Consider the following 26,867-nt stretch of genomic DNA (forward strand, 5'->3'; position numbering starts at 1 on the left):
AATGTAACAAGAGTGCAAAACTTTAGACTGAAAATCGAAAAACATCTTTGAAACAAATTAAAGACATCCCATTTTCATGGACTGAAAGATTAAATATTAAGATGTCAATACTTTCCAATTAATCTACAAAATCAACAACCTGATGAGAAGTCTTTCAACAAACAGTCCAGAACAACTGGACATCCACATGCAATAGCATAAAGTTGTACCCTTCCCTCACACAACATACAAAATTAATGCAAAGCGGATCACAGACCTAAACACAAGACCTCAACCCGTAAAACGTGTAGAAGGAAACACGAGTGTGAGTCTCCATGACCTTGGATTAGGCAGTTTCCTAGGACACCCAAAGCACAGGCAACCAAGGAAAAACAGGCAAACCGCACCACTTTGCGAGCCGCTGAAAACAAGGACTTGCACGTCTTAGCGGGGTGAACTCCGCGGCCTACGAATTCTAGCTGGGTAATGACGTCGGCGAAAACCACGACGCGAACAGGGCGCCGGGGGGCCCGGGGCCTGACTTCGGGGCCTGACATCGCGCCCCGCCCCCGCCGTGGGGCCCGCGGGGGGCGTGCAGCCCGTTTAGGACTCTCCCTCCCTCCCTAGAGGACGAAACAAGCCAGCACCGTGTGTGCAACACACGTCAAAACCAGAACCCGAGGCAGGAGCGAAAACTGAAGGGTCCTTTAGCAAGCAGATCGTGTCCACGTTAACAGTAACACTGCCCGCCGTTTCACCAGCAAAGAAGGGGTGCTCTGTATTAGCAGAGAATCCCAAACCAGGACACACAGCTTCCACCGCCACCACGGGCAGGTCCGGAGGGTAAGCAGAGGAGGCTCTTTTTATAGGGGGTGGGGGGGGTGGGGAGGGGTGAATTGTTGTAAACAGAAAGTCCATTGGAGTAAGCTGGGAGCTGGAAGTGTGGTGGCTTCTCATTGGCTGGGCTGTGGCCGCCTCCCATTGGCTGGGCTGTAGCTGTCTCCCATTGGCTGGGCTGTGGCCGCCTCCCATTGGCTGGGCTGTGGCCGTCTCCATTGGCTGGGCTATGACCCTCTCGCATTAGCTAGGCTGTCTGCCATTGGCTGGGCTGTGACTGGCTGACTCCCATTGGCTGGGCTGTTGCCGGGGCAGCAGGAAACCTTCCGTCCTGGAGCGGGGTTGGTAAAGCGGTACCCACCTGCGAGGTGCCTCTCTTCCTGGTGGGTCTGTAATTGATAACCAGTGCTGGGCACAGAGCTCCCCCTGCCGGCCTCTACCCCAGCCTAAGTGAGGTTTCCTCGCTTCAGTTAGAACATTTGGAGTGATTCCACACAACATGTAACTGTATGGAGGAAATTTACCAGCTGCCAATGACTGCTGAGATCATACAGGATTTATTTTCTGGATTTCTTAAACATCAACAAAAAGGCAAAATTATAGTCGGAGAAAAAGGTAGCTCCACCTTGAGAAAACATTTTTAGGAAAAAAATTTGAGAACAATATATGTAACTATATATTTAGTTTTATAATCAATGTAATTTCTTTGGTTTATAGAGAAGACACTCAAAGTTTTATGAATGGAATCATTAATTTTGTTTTCTGAAAATGTTTTCTGTGTACAAGATTGATATACGTTCATTGATACAAAATATAGAACATCATGCAGAAAAAACTAAAACCATCCCTAATTGTACCACCCAGATAAATCAACTATTACATTTATGGTGTGTTCCCTTCCAGGCTTTTTACCTTGCGGAAAACATTGCAGAATGTGTACCAGGGTGTGTGCACACAAACCATGAGCCTCTCTGCCACCCACAGTCCTCACACTTTTGTTAGGGTTTCTTTGGGGGCAGCATCTCCGTGCTGGGCACGCACAGGTACGGGATGTCCTCCCCGGATCTCTCCTCCCACAGTCTTCCCTGACGTCCAGTTGCTCCTTCTTCAGGGACTTCTTTTATCTTGAGTATGTCAAGTCACACCCTAGAATGCTCCTGCCCCTGCTTCAGGACGACAGGACTTCGAAGGTCCTATGTGTGCAGTGAGGGCACCTCCCAAGCGGGTCGCCCTACCTGGGACAGGCCCTGGTCCCGTCCGTGGGAGCCAGGGGTTTCTGTCTGAGCGGCAGTGGGCTGTGCTGGCACCTCCTTGGGGCCCAGAGGGTGGAGAGGGAGCCCCGTCTCCCTAATGAAAACAAATGGTGATAGATGTTACATGTCAACAAGCCTGGCTGGTGGAGAGCTGGGCCCAGGGGCTCCACACCCAGGCATTTCCTTTCTCGGTTTATTCCTTCTAAACGATAAAATTTGGACTCAGGCCAGTGGCAGGTCATGAGCAGGGCATGAGCATGTGGTGTCCATGAGAACATGCCAGATACTCAGTTCCAAGCTGGATCCAGAATCTCAGACACTTTCTCCCGCATTGCGGGGCTATGGGTGCATCACAGGACCCGGTGCCTGGAAGCTGGCGGACGTAAGGCTGCAGGCTCAGAGCAAAGTGGGAATGAGCCCCTCATCCCGACGTGCCTGGGAAGCATTTCTTCGAGTTCTGAGAGCACAGCTAGAGTGCACAACACAGATGTGAACTGCGTGGGTCTACTTACACGTGGGTTTTTAAAAAAAAATACAAGACAGTGCCATAAATGTATTTTCCTTAAGATCTTCTTAGTAACACTTTTTCTCTGGCTTCTTTTATTGGAGGAATACAGTATGTAATATATGTGTTAATTGATGTCATGCTACCGATAAGGCTTCTGGTCAACAGTAGGCTATTGGCAGTTAAGTTTTTGGGGAGTCAAATGTCATCCATGGATTTTTCTGCAGAGGGTCGGCACCCTGAAGCCCCATGTTGTCCAAGCGTCCACTGTATCTGGATGTGGTTTCGGTAGTCCAGTGACTCACTGCCACTGAGGACAGGCCCTCTCTCCCACGCTTCTGCTTCGGTACCGTTTCCCTGGCAGCTGCCTCAGCTGTGAGCTCGCTTACGCGATGACTGTTGAGGACGGGGTCACCTGTGTTTGCCTTGAGCCTCCATGGTTCTGAGACCCCTCACTTCAGCCCACACACGTCCACTCCACCATGGGGGGCTGTTAGCAATTCTCGGGAACTACATGTCCATCACGTAGGTCACTGGGCTTCCTCTTTGTGGGAAACATCAGTGGCTGCCTGCCTGTCTGGCAGGTTCATAATTTGCATTTTCCTGGGGGCGAGGGGCATGCAGAGTGCTAGTCCAGTGAAGCACACATCCAGACTTCATCAAAATTAAAACCTTTTCTGCTTCAAAGGACACTATGGAGTGAAAAGATGCCTCACAGTATGAAAGAAAATATCTGCAAATCACACATCTGATAAGAGCCTAACATCCACAATATACAAAGAGTGCCTCGAATTCAATGACAAATACCCAACTTAAAAAATGGGCAAAAGACTCAAAAACACATTTCCTAAAGAAGATACACAGATGGCCCAGAAGCACATGAAAAGATGCTCCATGTCACTAAGCATTAGAGAAATGCAAATAAAACCATGAGCTAGCACTTCACACCCATTTGCATGGCAACTAGAAAAACCAAAAAACAGCAAGTGTTGACGAGAAGTAACGGAACACCAAGCCTCATACTCTGTTGGTGGGAACGTAAAATGGTGCAGCTGTGGAAAACAGCTCAGAAGTTCCTCAAACGTTAAACATGGAATTGTCACACGAGCCTGCGATTCCACTCCTGGGTCTGCCCACAGGAATTAAAACAGGGACTCAGACAGACAATGCGGGGCAATGTTTGCAACAGCCAGAAGGTGGAAGTAACCCAGTGACTATCACAATACAATCAGATAAGCACAATGTGGGGCAGACAACATGTTCACACAACGAATGAATAACGTTCAGCTATAAAAAGAACAGGAATCTGACACTTTATAACATGGATGAACCTGAAAACGTTATGTTACAAAAGTCAGACACACAAGGACAGATACTGTACGATTGCGCTCAACGTGAAATATCTGGAAGAGGCAAATTCGTAGAGGGAAAGCAGGCTAGGTTACGGGGGCTGGGGGAAGGCTAATGGGGAGTTAGCGTTGGGCGGAGACAGTCCCTGGTAGGGCCACTGAACGGTGAAATTTCTGAAGTGACAAGCTGTGTCATGTATGTTTGACCACAATTTAATAAAATTCCTTTAAAGAGAGAGAAAAGGAGAGGGGACCATCGAAACAGGTCAGAGTGAAGCAGCCAGAAGCCAAGGGCAATGACAGCTCTGGAGGCTGGAAACGGAGGACACAGGAGGAACCAGCCCTGTCCACACCTTGATATCAGACTTCTGACCCCCAGAACTGTACATGACTAAATCTGTGTTGTTTAAAAAAAAAGAAAAACCAACAACACTCAGCGTGCCACAGCGGCGGGTCAGAGCCAGGAAGCGTGCGTGTGTGAAGCTCCCGTGAACTCTGGGCACTGCGCTGCTAGCAGCTGGGAGGGAAGTACGGAAGACACTAACAAAGCGAGTCCCCGCCTCGTGCCCGGCACCAGTCTCTCCAGCCTGACGGCTCTGTGCGGCTCTCGGGGGCTGCGGGCTGCACAGCCAGGACGCACTGGCTCCCGGGGGCCGGGGAGCCTCGAGCAGGGCAGACTCAGGGAAACCGACTTGTTCTCGCTGGGAGCCTGCGAGGGGCCCTCCTGTCCACGGAGGGTGTCCGGGGCTCGGGGCCGCACAAGGCGAGCCTGACACAAGCTCTTCTCTGCAACCTCTCGTCCCCTTCTGAGAGGACAATGGAACAAAAGAACAAAAATGGAACAGAAAGGGTAAAGAAGGCACATTTCTTTTGGTCCCATCAGAACAAGCCATTTGTTCTCAAAATCCAAAGGACAAATTGGCTCATCGAACTCTTCGGTTTTGCTTCCAACAGCCCTTCCTTACTTGTCAAAGACTCTGGGGTCTCCTGCAGCCTACACCTGAGAGACTGCACTTTTTCTTGGCATCTGAATGCTCAGATACACTTGAGAACACAGGACGCTGGCTTTCCACCCCATTTGAGCGGTCTGACCACACAACAGCAAACGAGCTACGAGGAGAGTCTCCCCATTTATTTCAAGGGCCCCTGTCTGCCTAATTCTCCAGACTGGACACCTAACTCCTTGTGAAACAGTTCACGTTCATTCTTTACCCCCACTCAACTGCAAATAGCAAAGGGCCATTCCACACACACAGCTGACAAGAAACAGTTTCTTAACGAGGAGAAGGCCCAGGACAAGAACGAACAACACAAACCCGCAGACGGGACCTTCTAACAGGTACCCTTCTCTTTCTTCTGGAGGGAAGACCGTTTGCCAGGGTGGATCCATCTCCCCCTGGAGGGAAGCAGAAGCTGGGAACTGCAGGCTATCTCCTTAAGTCATTCAAACGACTCATAACAGACACCTGCTATGGTTTTTCCTCTTCCACTGGGATTACCCTTTTTACAATTCTGGAAGAACTAATGTGCTCTTGCCTTAGCTGCAGTTACCATGGGGTCAGGTGCCAGAGAACAGGATGGCAGGTGACCACATTTATCTGCTGACCCCATGAAGACCTGGTCGGCCACATCATTAAAATAGCTTAATTTCAAGCACACGAAGAAGAGAAACAGGTTTGCTGAGTAAACTTGTTTTTCTTTAAAGGCCAAGTGAGGGGTGAGAGGAGGTAATGAAATCTTAACATTTCGAGGAAAAGAGTTTTCTTAGGAAGTATTTCCACCCTCCTCTGCCATGCAACTTGAACGCAAGTCACAGATTACTGCAGCAGACTTCTGGGGGTTACAAAGGCCAGCACCCGAGCAGCGAAGACGGCAGGAGGCCAGCCATGTTGGGCAGTGGCCACCGCTGTGTCCCTGCTCCATGGCTCCCAAGGTGCAGGCCCTGGGAACGGGTCACACAAACACACCCCTGACCTCACCTGCTGACTGGGGTTCTGCGGGACAAGAGCCACTGGTCCAGGGACGCCACATAGCAAGAGGAGGAAGACAGAATAAGCCAGCCACGCAAGCCACTGGGCCTGTTTCTTGTGAAAGAGAGAGCAAGGCTCACAAGAAGGGCACACACCTAAAATGTTCTACGAAGTTATTACTGTTTGAAGACAAGAGTAAGGGCCGGATGCCAAGGTGGTGAAAACAAGCCCGACACCGCCTTCACGCCCAGCTCCCCGCCGGCTGCCGGGCCTCTAGCTCTCCTCGTGGGAAGCGGTGCTGATGCTGTCCTAACCTACCTGAGAGCTCAGGGTCTGGGTGGTTCCGTGGTGACACAGGCCGCTCGCTGGCACGCAGAACGCGGACAAATGCCCCTGTCGTTACAGCCAGTTGCTGGCGAATCAACCACACTGCTGCCTAACTCTCGGTAGGAAGCTTTTTCTCTAAAGGGCCAGATACTAGTATTTCAGGCTTCCCGGCCACAGCCTCTGTGTCACAGGCACCCAACTCCGCCCCCCTGTGCAAAATCAGTCTCGGCCATCCATAAACAAATGGGCAAGGCTGTGTGCCAATAAAACTTTACTTACAAAAAGGGGCAGCCCCCGAGCCACAGTTTGCCAGTCCCTGGTCTGACTGGTAAGGAGTGCAGCTTTGGTTCAAGTCTTAGATCACTTATTCCTGGAATAGGCTACTATCGCCCCTTCATCTCTCCCCCAGTCGTAGGGTCTACGATTAAATGAGGTACAGAAAATGGCAGGATGTGGCCCCCAACACACTTAGAATTCTTGGAAGCCAATGCAATAGATCCAAGAGGCCCAACGCTCCCATCACCATTTTCTACATTAACCTGCCGGGTAGGTAAACTGCGGATCACTGAAGCGCAGGCAGAGGCCCCGGCAGGGGGCGCGCGCGTTGCGCGCACCAGAAGGTGGAACAGCGGACCGCCGAGCCAGACCCGGACGCAGGACGAGCCCTTCCTCCCCGAGATGCCAGAGCCACCAGTGCGTACCTGGCGCTGCACGCGGAGTCCTCGCCCCGACCCAGGCCCCCTCCCCTCCGCCGAGCCGGGCTCCCCACCCGACCGCTCCCCTCCGCGGACTCCTCGCCGGATGGCGCCGGGTGGCCCAGCAGATTCACCAGGACCGGTAAGGAACGACCACAGGAGGGGCACACGCACGGGGGAGGTGCCCTTAGGTAAGGGGACAGCGCGCACGGGGGAGGTGCGCACACAGGTAAGGGGGCAGCGCGCACACGGGGGAGGTGCACTTAGGTAAGGGGGCGCACACACAGGGGAGGGGCGCGTGCAGGTAAGGGGGCAGCGCGCACGGGGGAGGTGCGCACACAGGTAAGGGGGCGGCGCGCACACGGGGAGGTGCCCGTGCAGGTAAGGGGGCAGCGCGCACGGGGGAGGTGCACTTGGGTAAGGGGGCAGCGCGCACGGGGGAGGTGCACTTAGGTAAGGGGGCAGCGCGCACGGGGGAGGTGCACTTAGGTAAGGGGGCGCGCACACAGGAGAGGTGCCCGTGCAGGTAAGGGGGCTGCGCGCACAGGAGAGGTGCACTTAGGTAAGGGGGCGCGCACACAGGGGAGGTGCACTTAGGTAAGGGGGCAGCGCGCACACAGGGGAGGTGCACACACAGGTAAGGGGGTAGGGGTGGCACACGGGGGAGACGCTGCTGCAGTGAGGAAGTCCCAGAAGCTCCTGGCTCCCACTCTGATTCCCTTTTGATTTTGTCTCCTGATTCTGATATATCACCAACTGAAAAATCACATAATCCAGTTTCTTAGAACTTGATCAAAAAGAAGGGGTTCTCAGGAGAGGCTTGGGGGCCCATGCTGCTGTTCTGGGGACCTGGGGGTTTGCTTTTGTCTCTCCCCTTGTTTTGCCACCAACGGAAAGTGCACTTCGCAAAAATAAATTCTGTGTAGTGCCTTTCAGTGCCTGTGGGAACATACACCCAGAAACAAAGCCCACGGGCTCTGGCCACTTGGTCCTGAGCAGAGTCTGCCCTCGAGAAAGGCGCAGGAGGAACATACGTTTACAGACGGATCCTTTTAGATGCTTTTGGTTCTCAAAAAGACAAAAGTATGGATTATAGACTTAAAATGAGCTTAGTTTTTATTCAGAAAGGAAAAGCCTTGGAGTTAAAAGAGAATGAAGCATTTAATGAAATTCAGACCTCATTAGTGGTATCTTACCAGGAAGTGATACGAATTCTTCTCAGAGAAGAAGAGCAGAGTTTGTATGACTCATTTCCAGATTCCTGTGGTTTATTATCCTTATTTCTAATTTGTTGGAAGACTATCTTTAGACAGATAACAAATGTTCCAGTATTCTGACATTTTAACACCCACATAGCAACAAGAATAAACTTTGATGTTAAATCCAAGATCTGTGGCTTCTGGGTTTAATAGAGAAACAGACATTAATAAAAAGTTTCCTCTCTCCATAGTATGTTTTAGAGAAATGTGCTAAGGAACCACTTCTCTACCACGCTGAAAATTGTCAGTTTATGTGGATCTGTACTACAGACAGGCTTTATGATGCTCCCTTTAAATGAGAAGATGAAGAAAAACAGTACAAGCTTGTCTGTTTCAAATTATGTAAGTTTTTAAGCGTCATGAGTGCTGGTTAGAATTGGATAAAATCATTGCTATGAAGGACAAACTTTCAAGGGAAAGACACACTGAGGTAGATGAGTGTGAAACTTAGTCTTTTTACACAGCAGGTGAGTTCTGACAGTCTTGCTGCCGATGCTGCTCACATGCAAAAGGAAAAGCAGGTAACCAGGAGAAGACCGACTGTCCACCCACAGACAGGAGAGCAGCATTGTCACCCAGAGCCCCCACACACCGTCTTCTAAATCGGCCAAAGGTGACCCTTACTTTGTGTTGCCAAATATCTTCAAATGAGTGGTCAAAGAATGAGTCTGGATTTTGTGCTTAAACCCCTGAATTCTATGAACAAAACCGAGGTAATGCAGCTGATGGAGGCCACTGGCCTCTGGGGTGTGACCAGCCCTGGGCACCCACTGTAATGTGGACCAGGAGGGGGCCCCGGCGGGATCAGGACACCAGGACTTCTCACCAGGCCTGTGGCTGATCTGCAGTGTGGCCTGAGCCCTCGACCTGAGGGGCCAGCCGCCTCTGCTCCCCTCCAGCCCTCTCTGCCAGAACCCTGGGGCGGGGGGCAGGGAGGGCCCGGCCTTGCCCCCTCTTTGGTCTCCCTGATGCAGGAGATGCAGGTCCCTAGGGAACAGTGCCTCACTGAAGGCATAAAGTGGGCACCAAATATCAAATCGTGCTGCTCCCCACCTCACAAATGAGATCAGCTTAGAGGATGAACACAGACCTCACTTGCTGGTCTGTTCACCTTATTAACATGGCGGTGATGGTTTCTGCCCCTGTGGCAGCTGACACGTGGATTAAATAACACCAGCTTCTTTCAGTTTATTTTGAAAAAACTCCAGACTTTAATTTCTCCTAACTTGATAAAGAAAAACACTATTTAAGAGGACCCTGCCTTAATTATTTCTATGATACTTAATAGTTAAGTCTTGTTAGCTCTCGACTCAGAACTCGAATTTCTGGCTCTAAAAGTGCCCACTGCATTTAAATTACACCCTCAGTGTTTGGTTACATAGTCCCTGCATGACTCACATTCTACCAGAGAACCAAACACGCAGGCAGAAGTCCGACTCCACACAGCTGCCAGTGCTCCAATATTCACAGAGCTGAGTGTTTCCAAACCCTCGCTGGTGCCGGGCTGAGCCTGGCCCTGTCCAAGGAGCCTCTGGGTGCCCCAAATCAGGGGGACCTCTGGGCCAACTGGAGGCCAGAAGCTTTCACACTGATTATGAAATTTTAATTTCCCAGTTAGGAACATGAAAGCTCTTACTAGCTCCTCACTGAATCAGCTGTGATCTTGGTTAAGAAAAACATAAAAAGCGAACACAAGTGCGTGTCCTGACAAAGTGTCTGTAAAAAAGCAGCACATCCCAGAATCGTGAACCACACAGGCCAGCCCCCCTACGGAGGGAAGGACCAGGAGAAGCATGGCAGCAAGGCCCACAGACTGTGTGCTTCTCCACGCGTGTAATGATGCTCACGACCAGACCCAGACATTCTCTGCTCTAGCTGGGGAGCCGCCAGAGAGCGCGGGGACCCGGTGTGATTCTGCTGGCCACTGCCCGGCAGGGGCAGGAAGGAGCGGCACCACCTGCCGCTGACCCCGCACACGTCCATGTGCTCCCACCTCAAGGCTCCACGTCCCAGGGGAGTGTGCAGGCTATGCCCACACGCTGGCTGTTCTCCTGCCTATTCAGCTTTAGGAGGAGTTGGAAAACAAATCAGCTTCTCCGTGCCTTTAACCACCGGTATCTATAAAAGGCCATTCACGGAATCTTCATCTTCTCAAAATGTGATAAGTGCAAATGCAGAAGCACTTTCTGTGTGTGTGTGTGTGTTTATGTGTGAGAGAATACAGTTTGTGTATGTGTGTGTGTGTGTGTGAGGGAATAAAGCGTGTGTGTTTATGTGTGTGGATGGGAACAGAGTTTGTGTGTGTGTGTGAGGAAATTGTGTGTGTGTGTGTGAGGGAATAGAGTTTGTGTGGGAGAGGGAATTGTGTGTGTGTGAATAGTTTGTGTGTGTGTGTGTGAGAGGGAATAGTTTGTGTGTGGATGGGAATAGAGTTTGTGTGTCTGTGTGTATGTGAATAGAGTGTATGTGTGTGTGTGAGTGTGTGTGTTTGTGTGTGTGTGTGTGTGTAGAGTTTAAAAGCCAGGGAAGCCGGTTCAATTACAGAAGCAAACTCCAGGGACTCCAGCCCCTGGCAAACCTGAAGCTGGGACCAGAACACCTAGTCCCGCTTCCGCTCCGGGTCACACCAGCCTCACAGGTGGTTTCTGGGCCAGCCCCACCCAGAAGGCGCATCTCAGCTCCCTCCCTCACACCGCCTGCTCCAAGGCAGCCTGCCTTGGGGATGGCCCCCAGTCCTGCCGGGAACTTGGGCCTTTCCTGGACACCTCTGTCCCTCCCCAGCCTCCAGCCAGGCCTTCTGCACCTGCCTGCTGGTTCTGGCTCCTTCCCAGGCCAGACCCAGCAGGCGGGCAAACACAGGGACTAAAAGCTCTCAGGACGTCCTGGGTGGGCTCCCAGACCGGGGCAGGGGTACCTGAGTAAGAAGCTGGTCCGCCGCTAGCTGGTTGATCCACCGTGTGTATCGCTCAGTGGAGTCGGGGGGCTCTCTCCTTACTTGGCAACCTATAATCTGTGAAACAACAAAACAGAACTTAACAAAAGAAAGTCCCTGTGAGCTCACACACGCACACACCAGCGCACATACATCTCACCTGGTGTAAGCTGGCACATCCAGCAGGGAACTAACAGAGACCTGCATCCAATCAGGCTGGGGGAAACTTCCAGGAGGAAAGAGGAAGAGGGAGGGTACCCACACAGTGCAGGGTTCTGGGTGGCCCCCACGCTGGACGGTCCTGACCTGCCAGTCCCAGCAGCACCCGTGAAATCACCCTGGGTTAGAGTTGTCACAGATAATGCTTCCCCTTATGCATTCAAATTACAGTGATCCGTTCACAAGGTCAAACACCCCTACCTCAGTAGCGCTCTTCCTGAACCGCAACTTGCAGAGGGAGAGGGAGAGAGAATCTCAAGCAGGCTCCCTGCTGAGCGCAGCGCCCAATGTGGGGCTCGATCTCATGACCCTGAAGTCACGACCTGAGCCACAACCAAGAGTTGGAGGCTTACCAAGCGCCACCCAGGTGCCCCGATAATTTCTTAATAAGGAGACTGATTCGGTGACATAGATCTTACTGACCGCTCTGAGGTAGACAGTGCGCAGTGCAGGGTCGGCTGTTAGCCATGCCCGGGCCCTTACAGGAACTCTGTGAGCCTCACCTGGGGTGGGGGTGGGGGTGGGAGCAGGCCCTGTGCTGCTGGGTGTGCCCCCACGGGAGTGGCTCCTTCTGCAGCGACAGGCCCAGATACATGCAGTGGGGACCAGCCTCTTTCCACACCTCACTCACACTCTGTAGGACGGGACCCTTCACCGCTGAGCAGTCTCAGACATCCCAAACATCCTGCACACAGACATTTGAACCGAAGTGCAGGTGCTGTCCCTAGATCTTGAGCTGTGTTGGAGGTGTGGCCAAGGCTGCTGGGGGCCAGGGGTGCTGAAGTAGGATGTGTGGTCTCTCTCCCTCTCCTGCCCCTCCCACCCATGCCCTCTCTCTAAAATAAATAAATAAGTAAATAAGCACATAAAAATAAATTATCAAAAGTTCCACCATGATCCTTGAATTTCTTAAATCTTGCTCTCTATAACACTTATGCATAGTGATTAATTTGTATTAATGCAGGAATATTAATGAAGAGCCAAGAAAGATTTTGCTCGCTTGTATTTTTTTGTTGTTGGGTTCTTTTAATTAAACTTTTTTTTTTTGAGAAAACAGTAGATTCACATGTAGTAGAAATAACACACAGCGATCCCGTGTTCCTCCACGGTTACACGGTTCCTCCAACGGTAACATCTTGAAAAACCAATGCAAGTCACCCCCAGCTAAGGAACCCTCATGGCGCCTTTGCGGCCACACCCAGCCCTCCTTGAACGGCAACCGCCCATCCGTCTTTTCAAGAACGCTGTGTCAACAGACAGGCTGTAGCCCTCTGCGATTGGCCGCTTCTCCATTCTCCAATTGCCCGGGACTTGTCCAGGCTGTTGTGCGTACCACACGTTTTCCTTGTTGGGCTAAAAAATACTGCCCAGCACAGACCCTGCAGCACACCGCTTAGCGCTCCACAGTGAACATTCACGCACAGTTTTTGTGTGAATGTGTCCCCATCTCTCTGGGGCAACTGTCCAGGAGTGCGGCCCCTGGGTCGTATGGTGGTTTCACGTTTACTTTTCTAGGAGCTGCCCACCTGTTTTCTAGAGTGGCTACACCCACTCACACTACCACCGGCCGAGTGAGTGACCTGGTTTTTCTGCAGCCTCACCAGCACCTGACATGGGCATGTTTTCAGGCCTGCGCAGACGCCGCATCACGGGTCTAACTTGGGTTCCCTGATGGCTCGTGGTGCCGACCCTCTTTCCATGGGCTTATCTGCCCCCGTCCCTCCTCCCTGGTGAAATGTCCCGTTTTCTGACTGGGATAAAGGCACACTTGGCTACGTGACTCACTGCTGGGTCCCCCCTGGGAGCCTGTGGATGAGAGCAGCCGCTGGGTTAGCGCCCTGCCCGGGGTAAGGCCTCCCTGTGCCCGCCCGCCCGGGACACACTGTTGGGGGTGTCTGCTGTCCTTATCTTCCGGTCTTGTCAAACTGGCATTTGCTGAACAGAAAAGATTCTGAGAGAAAACAGGAAAACGACCAAGAGCTGGGAGGTGCACTCACAGGTGGACCAAGGGGCTGAACTGCACCCTCACCATCGCCCCCCCTCCCGCCTGCCACGCCCTGAGCCGCCACTGGGGGCAACAGACGCCTGCTGCCCTGCCTGTCTCATCGAGGGGGGGCTCATGCGGCTCCCACAGTGAGTATTAGGACCCCCACCCAGGGCACACCCCACCTCCACCTGGGACCCCCGCCCAGGGTGCCCCTGCCCCCCAGGCCCAGATCTGAGCTGCTCATGCTGCTCTCACGGTGAGTACCCAGGGAGGACGCCCCCCCCCAGCCCCCATCCCTCCCGTCCAGGCTTGCTGGCTTCTGATGAAATTAGAGCCATGTGGCGTGGGGGGTCTCGCAAGGAGAAACAGGGCAGGTGGGAGATGGCGTGACGCGGGAACTTCTGGGGCAGCCACTGCTTTGTGCCTTCGACTGCCGATCGAGGGGGTACTGGTCTACAGATGAAGAAGAGGGTGTCTGTGTGCGCCTCAACGCTTTTTGAAAAGAAAGTGGCCTGGCCCACGGGGCAGACACCACGGGGCACCTTTTGCTCCTGAAGGGGCCCGGTGCAGACCACACACCCCGTCCTCTCTGGTGACGGCACAGGACGCACACTCAGTGTTTCACCCTAGATGTGCTCTGGGTCACAGGCTGCTGACATGGGCCTGGCAGCCTGGATGCAGTCGGTGCTCAGCAAGCACAGGCTGAAGGAAGCGAAGGGCACGTGCTGCAGGACGCATGGACTCCCCCCAGATGCTGGGGAGAAGCCCTAGAGCAAGACTCTCGGCAGGTGTTAGCTAGTTCCTCTGAAAGCACGTACTGCCAACAGTTGGCAGAAAGCTCGAGATCCTGAAGGCGGTCCCTACAGTCTGGAAACTCTGAATCTATACGGGAGCCGCTGAGACCTGCCAGTTTGGCTGGAAGAAAAGGTCAGGAAGTAGGAAAGAAGGTTACTGGAGGCAGAGGGGGGTCTGGGAGGTGGGATGACCCTCACAGTAGTCACCCGCCTGCTCTGCCTACAGCTGGTCTGGCCTGCGTCCCCTCCCCCTGAATCCGGGGGTCCCGAGACAAGGTCATAAAGGGGACATGGCCGCCAGCCCGTTCTCTTGGGACCCTGTTTGTGGAAGTGGCTGCCAGGCGGTGAGGAAGCCATGAAGCCCCCAGGCGCCCCAGCCCCCCTCCCAGCGGAGGCCCGGCAAGAGCGGAGCCCTTCCTGCGGTCCCGACCCGTGGGATCTGTGCATGTGATCAACGGCTGGCTTTCACACCCCTGGGTCCGGACGCTTGCGTCCCCAGCCGCAGGGACTGACGGCCACAGGAAGGCGACACTGCATCATAGCTGTGTGGCCCTGTGGTGACAGACCCCTGATGTCCTGCTTCAGTCCCAGACCACCAGTGTCCAGGAGCGTAGGCAGCACTATGGCCCAGGACCGCTGTCTCGGACCCGCCGAGGGCCCCCATGTGGACGACAGGCTGTGCGGCCACCCTGTTAGAGGGGGTCATGTTCGTTAGGGGATCTCATGTTCCTGGTCTCATGTGTTCGGGGACACACTGAAGTGGACCTGGGGTGGGGGGGATTCGTGCCGTCCACCCCCCTCCCAGAGAGGGCCCGGGTGAGGACCTTTCCCGGGTCACACAGCTGGGTCTGGGAGGCCCCCAGAGACGCCATGGAGTCGCCAGGCTGCCCGTTTGCACCGGCCCTGCCTGTGCTCTGCCTCCTGGCTCGGCCCATCCTGGCTTCTCCAGCACTGGCGTCCCCCAGCAGAGCCCACACTTAGTGGCCACGCCTTCAGTAGCCCACAGGGCCTCCCCACTGCTCATCCACTTCAGCCCTCCCGGCGCCGCCCTGGGGAGCAATCTGGTCCGAAGGCTGGCGTCTCCCACCCTTCAGAGGTAAAGCCAGGGATGCCTGGGCTTACGCTCAGCTCTTCCCACGTGATCTCCCCCTGCAGGGCCTGAAGCACTAATCCCGTGGGTGGCTGGGGAGCGCGGTGGGCATGCGCCCCACCCTGATTCCGGCCTCTGTGCACAGGAGGGTGAATCTGAGAGCAACAAGCTCATAATCACTCCTGTCAGTGACAACAAAAACACACAAGAGTGCAGATTTAGTCCAATTTAACCAGACTTTCAGTCACTGACAAACTGCAGTGTCCCCGCATGGGGCCGGAGACTGCCACTGGCCCCGAGCACCACAGCCCCGGCCGCAATGCCACTGGGAGGGACCTCCCTCTGCCTGTCCCGTCCGCGGCCCTGCCCTCGGCAGGGGTAACGGTAGCCCCAAAGAACCTGTGACGACCCGTGCTTGCTTTAAATCCCTGGACGTCTGTCACACCCACCCCTGCAGGTGCCATACCTAGGGGGGAGAAACGCAGAACCTGCCGGGGGTCCTAGCGCCCATGTGGGCCAGGCCCCTCAACCTGGCAACTGAGCAAACTGAAAAAGGGTGGAAACTTTGAGAAGTGTGAGAAGAGAAGGCGTGCGCTGCTCAAAGGGGCAGCGCGCAGACTCACGGCCTGTGCGGCCCCTCCCCGCCACACCGGCCCCCATGCCTGGAGCCACACGGCTTCCCTGCAGCCCGCACGGGGCCTGCCCGGGTCTGGGTGTGCTGACCACATGGACACTGCCAGTAGGCGAGACGCCTGACCATTCTGAAAACTGAGAATCACAAGGAAAACCACCGAAGTGACGGATCTCTAGAAATCACCTTTCCAAGCCCGTGGCTAGGAGCTGGGTGGTGAGGAAGAGGTAAGGACAAACCGAGGCAAAGCCCCCGGAGGTGCCTTCCGCGCCCGATACCCAGATGCTGGAGCCGCCTGGGTCACAGGAGGCCGCGGCCAGGCTGCAGGTGGTTAGGAGACAGAAACCTGTCAGGCTCAGCCGTGAGTGGTGAGCGGCAGCCGAGGGGGAGAGCTGTGTGAAGGCAGACGTCACGGCGCAGCCTCTCTCTGAGGGGCAGACTTTGCGGAAGATGACGGCACGCGCAGACGCAGCGTGCCCGGGGTGGGGGAGTGGGAGCAGCGTCTGCAGTCACACCCCGGGCCAGCCAGAGAACGTAGCAGAACAGGGAGAGCTAGCAAACCGCAGGGGAGATCACATGGAACCGCACAACGAGAAACATGAAAGGTGGCGGGAAGCGGGAGACGGACAGACACAGTGCAGAGGGTCAGGGTCAGTAGAACAGGACACAGAAAGTGACAGGAGGGGGCGCCCGCCGCCGCGCACCTCACGGGGGGTCCGCCGGCCCAGGGGGCCGTGGGGAGGGTGGTGCCGGGTCAGCACCCGCCCCAGCGGCGCCCACTAGAGCCCCTTGAGGAGTGGCATCCCCACTCTTCACTAGCCTCAGACTGAAGGGAACCCTTAGCGCGGAGATGCGGGAGCACGGCGGCGGGAGCAGCGTCCTCAGGCTCCGGGTGCTCCCACGAGGCCCCAGAAACAAGGGAAGCAGGAAGGGAGGAACCGGTCTCATCGGTGAGCTAGCCCCGTGCTACCTACCACAAAGCCACATTTCACCAAGAACGTCCATTTCTTTTATGGATCCAGTCCTTGAAGTGGGTACTTTCGGGAATGGAAACAATGCTTTAATAGTTTGTTTGGTTAGCTGGTTTCCGAATTCTTTTATACTCCCAAATTCTAACCCTAATCCTGTGAACTCACCGCACGACAGGTGTGAAAAAATAAAAGACCTCTGGACTGTTAACAAAAATACCAAATTTACTTGTAGATCAACTTCTAATTACCTGCCAACAGTCACAACTAGGAAACTGGGCAAGTCGGACACACTTAAAACCCGTGAGGCCCACGCACACGCAGGGCCCTGGCTGGGGGCCCGCTGAGCCAGACACACACGTGCCGATTCCTCAGGAACACTAACTATCGGCTGCGGCCGGGGGTGTGCAGAGGCCACACTCACAAGACGTACGTGCGACGGTCACACAAACATGCAGCGTGTGTGGAGGAACGCATGCTCTGTTGTGTGATTCTGTGTGGTCTTTGTGTGACCGGTGAAGCCCCCCAACTGTGGGAGGTGAGCTGCCCCCACCTCTCAGCCGTCTCTGCTCCCTCACCTCCCGGGCTTCCTGCTCGGCTGTCAGTGGGTTCTTGTGGCCTCCCGTCACCTTCTGCTGAAGCCCCAAACGCCACATCAGTCTGAAGGCCCGTCCCTGGCCGGCAACACATGCTTCCCCACGGACATCGTCCAGGGCCAGCTGCAGATGCTGAGGCCCTCACACCCATTTGCAGCACCACCCAGGCCCTACAGACCAGGGGTCCCCAGACAGTCCCCTGCACCGTGAGGCAGAGGGTGGACCGTGGGCCAGCAAACCCTGCTCTCAGCCAACACTGGGCATCCAGGGGCCACTTGCTCCTGAGGAGCCAACCGAGAAGCAAGGATGCCGCCCACCACGTGCTTTGAATGAGCCACACAGATGCCAACAGTGGGTCCACCGTCTCTCAACCCACGTGTCGGGGCAAACTCCTCCCTCCCTGTCCCCTTCGAAGTGACCGTGCTTGCTCTTCAGGTATGCACATCGCTCCCAGGACACAGGCTGAGTCAGCCCTGCTGAGACGGTGTGTCGCTCAGTGAACTGTTACTGTGGGCTCCTGTGGGAATGGAGCCAGCAGCAGCAGCCCCTCTTCTACGGTGGGGTGAGGGTGCACTGAGTGCAGGGTACATGTGTTGGAAGGACAGAGAGGCGACGGCCCTCTTGGCCCCCTCACCTGGGAGAGGAGGTGCCTGCCAGCCCCACCCAGCTCCCCACAACTCGGTGCCCACCAGGCAGGATGTTCACGAGCTTGTTGCTGACACAGAGCAAGGCCAGGTCACTGCTGAACCCTCCTGAGCCCCCTGGGGACTCACTCGGTGGCATCAGGGATGTAGGAAGTCCCACCATCAGCCTGCAAGGGTCCGATGTCCGAGGCCACAGTGGAGGGGCCATCAACCAGGCTGGAAAAGCTGTAGAATACACACACCTCTGCAAGGTGCTCCCGCTTCTCCTGCGGGGCACCCCCACCTTCTTCCTGCCTTCCTGAAACCACGCACTCACAGCTCTCCCCCTCTGCGCAGGAGACTCCCACAGGGAAGGCCCAGGCCAGAGACAGTCGGTCCCTGACTCACCCCAACGCCTGTCCCAGAGCTGACCTCCACTCGGCAACGTCCAGTCAGTGGCTGGATGGATGTTATGCTGGGAGCTGCCTCGTGGCACCCAACATCAGACACCCCAAAAGTTCTGCAGTAAATAGGCAATGGCCCGGTATATGAAGTGTCACCAAGGGCCTTTCCTTCATAATTATATGGTTTCCTCGTAAATGGCCTTAAAAAATGACCAACGACAAGCATACATTTAGCATTCATTTCATTCTTTCCAAACAACCTTCAACATAATTGACAACCAAACAACAACTGCAAATTAAGATTTTTGTAGGTCATGATTTAAAAAAAGAAAAAAAGAAAACAACCCAGCCCCGCAGCAACAACCCTGCTGATTTTGCTCCGGGTCAACAAGACTTGTGACATCCCTAGTCTATGCTTAATGCAGGAGCAACCACACGGGTCACCCAGTCTCTCTGCGTGGCTGGGACAAAAATGCAGCACGAGCAGGCAGCTTCTCCTGAGTGTGGGAACAGAACATCAAGTGAATTTAATTATAAGGTTAGCAAGAAAAATTCTAACCTAGAACTTTATAAAACTTATAAAACTGCAAATCAACGTTGCTTCAATTCAGATTAAGACGAAATGACACAGTATGCCCTTTTCCCAAATTCCTTATGCATCCCTAGACTTGGTGGTCCATTTGTGCCTACGCACAAAGAACCACCCCAAACAATTCCACTGAAGAAGTAAATTGTGTTTTTTTTTTCAGTATGGAACACAACATAGCTGAACATCTCTCACTCTCTAAACCGTCAACGCTGGTGACCAACTCTTCAGAAGTTTCAATGCACAGCCTATTTTAAACGCCCGCTGTACGAGCATCACTGTCTGAAAGGTGCAGCGTCTGAGGCTGAGCTGTCTGCCCACAGGGCACGAGCACTGGCTGTAGCTTCGCGGGTCACGTGCTCCGTGCCAAGCGGACCACAAGGAAATCTGGTACAGTCCTCGTGGGGAGGGAGGTCTCATCCTGGGAAAAACTGGGGTGCTCGTCTGAGATCTTGCCATCACAGCTGCCAGAGCCAGTGAAAGAAGCTTCTGGAAACCCCAGTCTCTCCATCTTCCTTACAGACGGAAACTGTGAACCGAAGCCCTCCCAGACACACTTCTTTCCATTCTTTTTCCTCCTCCCAACAGGGAAACGGGACCAACGACACTGTTTGTGCATCTGATCCCTCCTGCCATGTGGCTGAGAGCTCCCGTCAGCCTCCCTGGAGGAAGGGTGGGGATCCCTGCAGGGCACCGGGGGGCCTGCTGAGGGGCCAGGGCCCAGGGCTGGACGACCCGCCCCACGGCTCCCAGGAGGAGCTGCTGACCTGCCGACACTGGATGTCACAGCATCTTCTGACATCTTTTCACTTCCAACCAGAAAGCGCCAGAGATTCCAGAGTCTATGACTGTGGACGTCTAACAGGCATCTCCTGGACTCTGTGGGGGCCGAGGGCTAGGGATACACGTATTTGCACATATCCGTGGTTCTTTTTTATTTTTTTAAGATTTTATTTATTTATTTGGCAGAGAGAGACACAGCGAGAGAGGGAACACAGGCAGGGGGGAGTGGAAGAGGGAGAACAGGCTCCCCACCGAGCAGGGAGCCCGATGCGGGGCTCGATCCCAGGACCCTGGGGATCATGACCTGAGCCGAAGGCAGACGCTTAACGACTGAGCCACCCAGGCGCCCCCATATCTGTGGTTCTTAAACTTTGCCGCTCCCGTCTCCTGTCAGGATCTGGTGAACGACACAGAGCTGCGCGCAGGCCCCGCAGCTCCTATGAAGGCGCCCCTTGCACCCCCCAGGGTTCACACCCTCAGACGCTGCACTGTCTCCCACCTCCTTCACGCTCTGGGCTCCGGCTCAGACCTTGGCAGCACTGGCCACATGCTGCCTTCCATCTGTCACAGTCAGTTTTGTGCCCACTTGGGAGCCTGCGTCTGCGGTTCCTCAAACACTCGGCTATGTGCTGCCGGGAAGAGGTTTTGCAGCCATGACTCAGGCCCACGACCAGCTGACTTCCTGGACGATGCGGCCGGTCCCATTCTAGCAGAGAGTGCTCACGAGGAAGCTGTGGGGCCTGGCTTCCCACTCGCCTGAGGGTTACAGCAGCTGGTGACATCAGACCCCTGCCGTCAGGACCCCAGGACACACACTGGCCCTCATGACATGACCTCAGCCGAGGGGCCACTTCTCAACGGAGTGCGACTGGGCACTTCTGAACCTCCCACACGTCCCACCTTCCGGAAGCTTCCAGCCCAAAGAGCAGTGTAGTAGCTTCTCAAGATGCAGCTGAGGGGCCATTTTTTATCTTTTTACGGGCATATTTCAAGGACATGCTTACATTAAAAATGTGTAACTTTAAGCAACACAAGTGCAGTTGCAATTCAGGGACTAGGAACCTTCAGCATCTAACTTAACACTAACACGCCTCACATGCCTGAGGACAAGAGCCCTCATGGGGGAGCGTGTGCACGCATTTACAGGGCTGACCAGCAGCCAAAGACCCCGAGTCACGGCGTCGTGTGTGGGGCTGGGCAGCTGGAGAAAGCAGCAGAAATCAGTGCACTAAATCCAAAGCTCCAAAACAAAGGGCCATTGGAAGAGAACGAATTCATCTCTGTGAACAAGTCATTCAAGCTCCTTGGAAATTCTGTCGTGTTGTGCACTTCTGAGCCTCCCCTCCTTGAGCACCTCACACCATGCAGGTTTCCCGAGGATGGCCTGCTGAGCCCCGCCTGTCCCAGGAATGGGCTCTACACACACCCGGGGACTGTCTACGGACAGTCTGGGGATGGCCTGGGGGACGGCCCGGGGGATGGTCCAGGGATGGTCTGGGGACGACCTGGGGGATGGTACAGGGACGGTCTGGGGATGGTCTGGGGACGGCCTGGGGAGAGCTGGGGGATGGTCTGGGGACGGTCTGGGGACGGCCTGGGGGATGGCCCAGGGACGGTCTGGGGGATGGCCTGGGGACGGACTGGGGGCAGTCTGGGGACGGTCTGGGGATGGCCTGGGGGACGGTCTGGGGGACAGCCCGGGAATGGTCTGGGGGACAGCCCAGGGACGGTCTGGGGGATGGCCCGAGCCCTCCGGCACCCAGAGCGTGTGGAAATGCTGAGCTCAGGCCCCACCTGATGCCCAGATTCAGATCCCCGGGAGCTGGTGTGCACGAGACACTGGAGAAGCTTCATGCGGGTGTGGACAGGGCACACGGCAAGAGCAAGCAGAGCCTGGAGCTGGGGAAGAGGGGGGCCGTCCACTGGGATAGTTGGCACTGTGGTTTGAACGTAGTCCTGCAGACCTTTCTGTTTCACACTTTATAAAATCAGTGATCATCACAGTAATTCAGACATTTTCACTAAAACTTCAGGCAGACGTCTGAGCAGTGGGTGCCAGGGTCAGACCCGGGCTCTGGGGGTCAGCCACCAGGGGTGAGTGACCCTGGGCCCACAACGCCCTCCGGGTCCACGTGGGCCTCCTCGTCGGGAGATGAGTGCCCAGGGAGACGGACCAACCGGGGAGCCCTTCTGAAGTTGAGAGCTGCAGTCTGAGGTTTTCCAGGTAATAAGATAACCCTTTAATCTGCTAACACATGAGAGTGCTCAGCCTGGTTTCCATGTCCCGGGCACATAGCCTCTGAAATGCTGATGAAAATAAAACTAAACCAAGAAGACCTCTGTGCCCATTGAAAGCAAAGCGTGCTGCCCCAAATAAAAGGCACGTTTTCCTTCTCAGGAGCAGTGGGAGTGTCCAGAGACACAGCAGTCACTGATCACGCTCTGATGGGGCAGTCTTACCCTATGGAAGAGCCTCAACACAAACAGCAGCAACGGTGCTTCCTCAAAGGGGACGGCAACTCAGAGACAGATGCAGGACTCGCGTGCGCTGGGACAGACGCAGGATACACCAGGGACAGACGCAGGACTCACACATGCTGGGGACAGACGCAGGACACACACATGCTGGGGACAGACGCAGGACACACACGTGCTGGGGACAGACGCAGGACACACACGTGCTGGGGACAGATGCAGGACTCACACTTGTCGGGTGCCGGGCAGCAGCTTCCAGTTGTAGCCTCACCCTCTGAGGCATCATCACGTCATCCTGAAGCAAAGAACACAGTTTAAATTTACATAAAGCAACTCCCACAAACAAGAAAGAAAAAGACAGGGGTGCCTGGGTGGCTCAGTTGTTGGGCATCTGCCTTCGGCTCACGTCATGATCCCGGGGTCCTGGGATCGAGCCCTGCATCGGGCTCCCTGCCCGGCGGGAAGCCTGCTTCTCCCTCTCCTACTCCCCCCTGCTTGTGTTCCCTCTCTCGCTGTTTCTCTCTCTGTCAAATAAATAAAGTCTTTAAAAAAAGAAAAGAAAAAGACAGAACACCTAACAGTGAAATGGGCAAGAGATGGGAACAGGCAACAGAGATGCTACATACAGGCCCAGGAACCCCGTGAGTCAGTGCGGAGATACTGGCAAGCCCCACAAGGGCAGACACTCTGGGCGTCATCCAGCAGTCTGAGGATACACATCCCTAAGACGCAGCAATTTTACCCACTGGGGAAGAGTCCTGCACGTGTGCACCAGAAGACATACAGAAATGCTCACGGCAGCAGCATTCAAACAGAACCAGCCGATGTCTGGGATGCCAGAATGGATAAATCGTCTAAGTCACTACGGTCAGTGCCAGTCACCAGTGAAACTAAAGCACAGCTACACCAACACAAATAACTCACAGACACATGCTGAGTGAAAGATGCAAGACACAGTATTACACCATTTACTTAAAATTCAAAATCAAGCAAAATTAACCACATTATTTAAGAAATGTACACATAATGCAAACTGTAGAGAAAAGCAAGAAGACTGTAATTCCGAGGTTGGAATAATGGTCACTCTGCAAGGGGATGGAGGAGCAAGTGTCACTCTGGGGTACTGGCCACTTGGCAACTTCCTGACCAGGAGCTGCTCACGTATAGATTTGCTTCCTAATCAATCCTCGAAGCACATGAATGTTTGTGCATTCTATAGGTACATTCTATTTTACAATAAAAAAGCATTTCAGTGTTTTGTTTTAGGGTACAAATGTACCCAATGTAAGAACTAAAAGTACTGTCATTGGGAAGATACTACCTTTAAACTGAGCAATACACTAAAAGGGCTGTGCTTGTTCTCATATTCCTGCAAAATGGCCTCATGAGCACTGTGCTGATCAAATCACCCGTGATAAATGGAGTTGAGGGGGCCTGTGGCTAAGGCAGGAAAGGAGGAGGAGGAAGGGGGAGGAGGATGAGGAGAAGGAAAATGGGGGAGGAAGGGAGGAAAAGAAAGGACAAAGGAGATAGAGGAAGGGGAGGAGGAGGAAGGTGGGGGAGGGGCAGGAGGTGGAGGAAGGACACAGGAGGTGCAGAAGGGACAGGGACGGAGGGCAGGTCCTGCACCAAACGCAGCAGGCCCCGAGCTGAGCAGGCAGGAGGGGAGCACAGGTGTGAAAATGGAGTAGGAGGAACCCAGGGTGAAAGACTGTCAGAACAGGAGCGGAAAGGAAACCCTGAGCAAACTCGAGGCTTTTCCAATCCCTGAATCCCTCCCTGGCTGCAGCCAGGGGCACACTTGCGGCAGCGTGCAGGGTTGACCAGGCTGGGAACCTTGAAAGGGACACAGGAGAACTGGGGAGCTGCAGCAGAACAGAGGGGCAGATGAGGCTGAGGGGGCACAAGAGGTCACCCCCCAGGTCAGCAAGACAGCAGGGCAGGGGACAAAGAGGCAATCTCCCTTAAAGGGAAGGTCTGCTGATCAAATTCTGAAAAATGGCTCCTGTGTCTGGTGGCCTCACGCAGAATTTTACAAATTCCAGTCTTTTTTTTTAATTTTTTTTTTTTAAGATTTTATTTATCTATTTGACGGAGAGAGACACAGTGAGAGAGGGAACACAAGCAGAGGGAGTGGGAGAGGGAGAAGCAGGCTCCCTGCGGACCAGGGAGCCCGATGCGGGGCTCGATCCCAGGACCCTGGGATCATGACCTGAGCCGAAGGCAGACGCTTAACGACTAAGCCACCCAGGCGTCCCTTTTTCTCCCATTCTAAGGCTTCTCTTTTCTTTCTTTTTTAAAGATTTTACTTATTTGTCAAAGAGCGAGCACAAGCCGGGGAAGCAGCGGCAGAGGGAGAGGGAGAAGCAGGCTTCCCGCGGAGCAGGGAGCCCGATGCGGGGCTCGATCCCAGGACCCTGGGATCATGACCTGAGCCGAAGGCAGACGCTTAACCGACTGAGCCACCCAGGCGCCCCTTTTTGTCTTTTTTTTTTAAGATTTTATTTATTTATTTGACAGAGACACAGTGAGAGAGGGAACACAAGCGGGGGGAGTGGGAGAGGGAGAAGCAGGCTTCCCACCAAGCAGGGAGCCCGATGGGGGCTCGATCCCAGGACTCTGGGATCATGACCTGAGCTGAAGGCAGTCGCTTAACCGACTGAGCCACCCAGGCGCCCCCCTTTTTTTTTTCTAAGATTTTATTTATTTGATAGAGAGATAGCGAGAGCAGGAACACAAGCAGGGGGAGTGGGAGAGGGAGAAGCAGGCTCCCCGTGGAGCAGGGCACCCCGACTCTTCCTAATTTATTTTTATTATTTTTTAAAAAGATTTGATTTATTTGACAGAGAGAGACACAGCAAGAAAGGGAACACAAGCAGGGGGAGTGGGAGAGGGAGAAGCAGGCCTGCCCACTGAGCAGGGAGCCCGACGTGGGGCTCGATCCCAGGACCTGGGATCATGACCTGAGCCGAAGGCAGACGCTTAACGACTGAGCCACCCAGGCGTCCCTTTTTCTCCCATTCTAAGGCTTCTCTTTTCTTTCTTTTCTTTTTTTTTTAAAGATTTTACTTACTTGTCAAAGACTGAGCGAGCACAAGCCGGGGAAGCAGCGGCAGAGGGAGAGGGAGAAGCAGGCTTCCCGCGGAGCAGGGAGCCCGATGCGGGGCTTGATCCCAAGACCCTGGGATCATGACCTGAGCTGAAGGCAGTCGCTTAACTGACTGAGCCACCCAGGCGCCCCAAATTCCAGTCTTTGATGCCTGTGTCGGGTTATATGTGGGAACGGGTAAAAGCCAGCACACAACCATAGGGTATTTCAAAAAGGTCACAGGTTAGGGTTAGAGCTGGTCTCTGCCCCATGGCATGACCGCCCCTAGACCCTATGCAGGGCTGCAGAATGTGGCCTGGGGTTCGAGGCACAGTGCACCACCATAGAGGGAAGCACAGTTACCTGTGAACCCCGGTGAGCACCCAGAGATCTACACCCCAGTCTTCTGACCTCCCATCCCCACAACTCACCAGCGGCGCAGGCCCCACAGCATGGGGAAGGGGCACCTCGTGTGCCTTTCTAGAACGCGGGCCAGCCCAGTCCTGTATTCGGTTGGCCCTCCGAAATACTTGCAGGACAAATGAAGTGTCCACTCCAGACTGAAGAGGGTTTTCAATTACTCCACCATTTACAAAATACTCACATATACTCTTTTTTTGGATATTTATCATGATCTTCTGCAGTTGGAGACAGAGGAGCTAAAATTATCCCTGTTTTGTAGCCAAAGGAAACAAGGCTTGGAAAGGCTACGTATTTCCCCCAAGATCTCACAGCAATTACATGCCAGGGTTAAAATTTGAATATGGGATTAACTGAGAAACCAACCTATGCTAACGGCAAAGCTACCCAGAAATTCCCAGCTCTCAAGAACATTCCAGTGTAAGTTTCCACCACCTCCTGAAGTAGAATCACTCCCGGGCGTCTAACGTCAACCCCTGGGGTCCACAGAGTGTCCTGGAGGCAGCTGACACGCTGACAGTAGCTGAGAAATTCAAGGAGGAACGCAATGAGCAAACACTGAAGCCAAAAACCAAACAGCACGACAGGTACACACACTATCTGAGTGCACAGTGGCCCCGTGGGTCACAGAGAAGCTCCTTGTTCTCTGAGACCATCTTGAGAGAAGAAAAATTGGCCGAAAAGATGGGAAGATGAAAAGGTCTTTATTACACATGAAAACCATGCGGTATTTTAGTAAGAAGCCCAAATGTGTGTCTGCTGGGGGCCGTGATCTGCACCACCTTTCATGCTAGTGCCCGTCCTGGAAAGGGGGCAGCTCTGGTCCAGGTCCACAGGGCTCACAGCTGGTGCCAAACATGAGGAGCTGGTTTTAACAAAAGTCAGCTGGTATTTGAAATGCAAAGGAGAGGAGCCCAAGGGCTGGATATATAGTCCTGACCCCACGGAGCCCAGGAGGGAGGGCTCAGAAGCCTCCACACTTGTTTGCCCGAGAGCATGCAAGATCCCCAGACCGGCTGGAATTCCACAGTGATACCCAGTTCAGAAACAACGATCTTGGGAGCCTAGAGCAAAGGATTTTGATGTTTTATAAAAAT

General features: G+C 54.2%; 1 protein-coding gene across 1 annotated transcript in view; it reads right to left on the bottom strand.

The window, feature by feature from the left end:
* Positions 1-26,867, bottom strand: part of B3GNTL1 (UDP-GlcNAc:betaGal beta-1,3-N-acetylglucosaminyltransferase like 1) — a 91,773-nt gene that overhangs the window by 23,484 nt on the left and 41,422 nt on the right. The window contains exons 5-6 of the mRNA XM_021680871.2: positions 22,492-22,557; positions 11,089-11,184 (exon numbers count right to left, since the gene is read on the bottom strand). Of these exons, the coding sequence (XP_021536546.1) occupies positions 11,089-11,184; positions 22,492-22,557 (162 nt within the window). The remainder of the gene's footprint in view (positions 1-11,088; positions 11,185-22,491; positions 22,558-26,867) is intronic.

This window comes from Neomonachus schauinslandi, chromosome 15 (genome assembly GCF_002201575.2).
Source record: "Neomonachus schauinslandi chromosome 15, ASM220157v2, whole genome shotgun sequence".
NCBI classification, from domain to species: domain Eukaryota; kingdom Metazoa; phylum Chordata; class Mammalia; order Carnivora; family Phocidae; genus Neomonachus; species Neomonachus schauinslandi.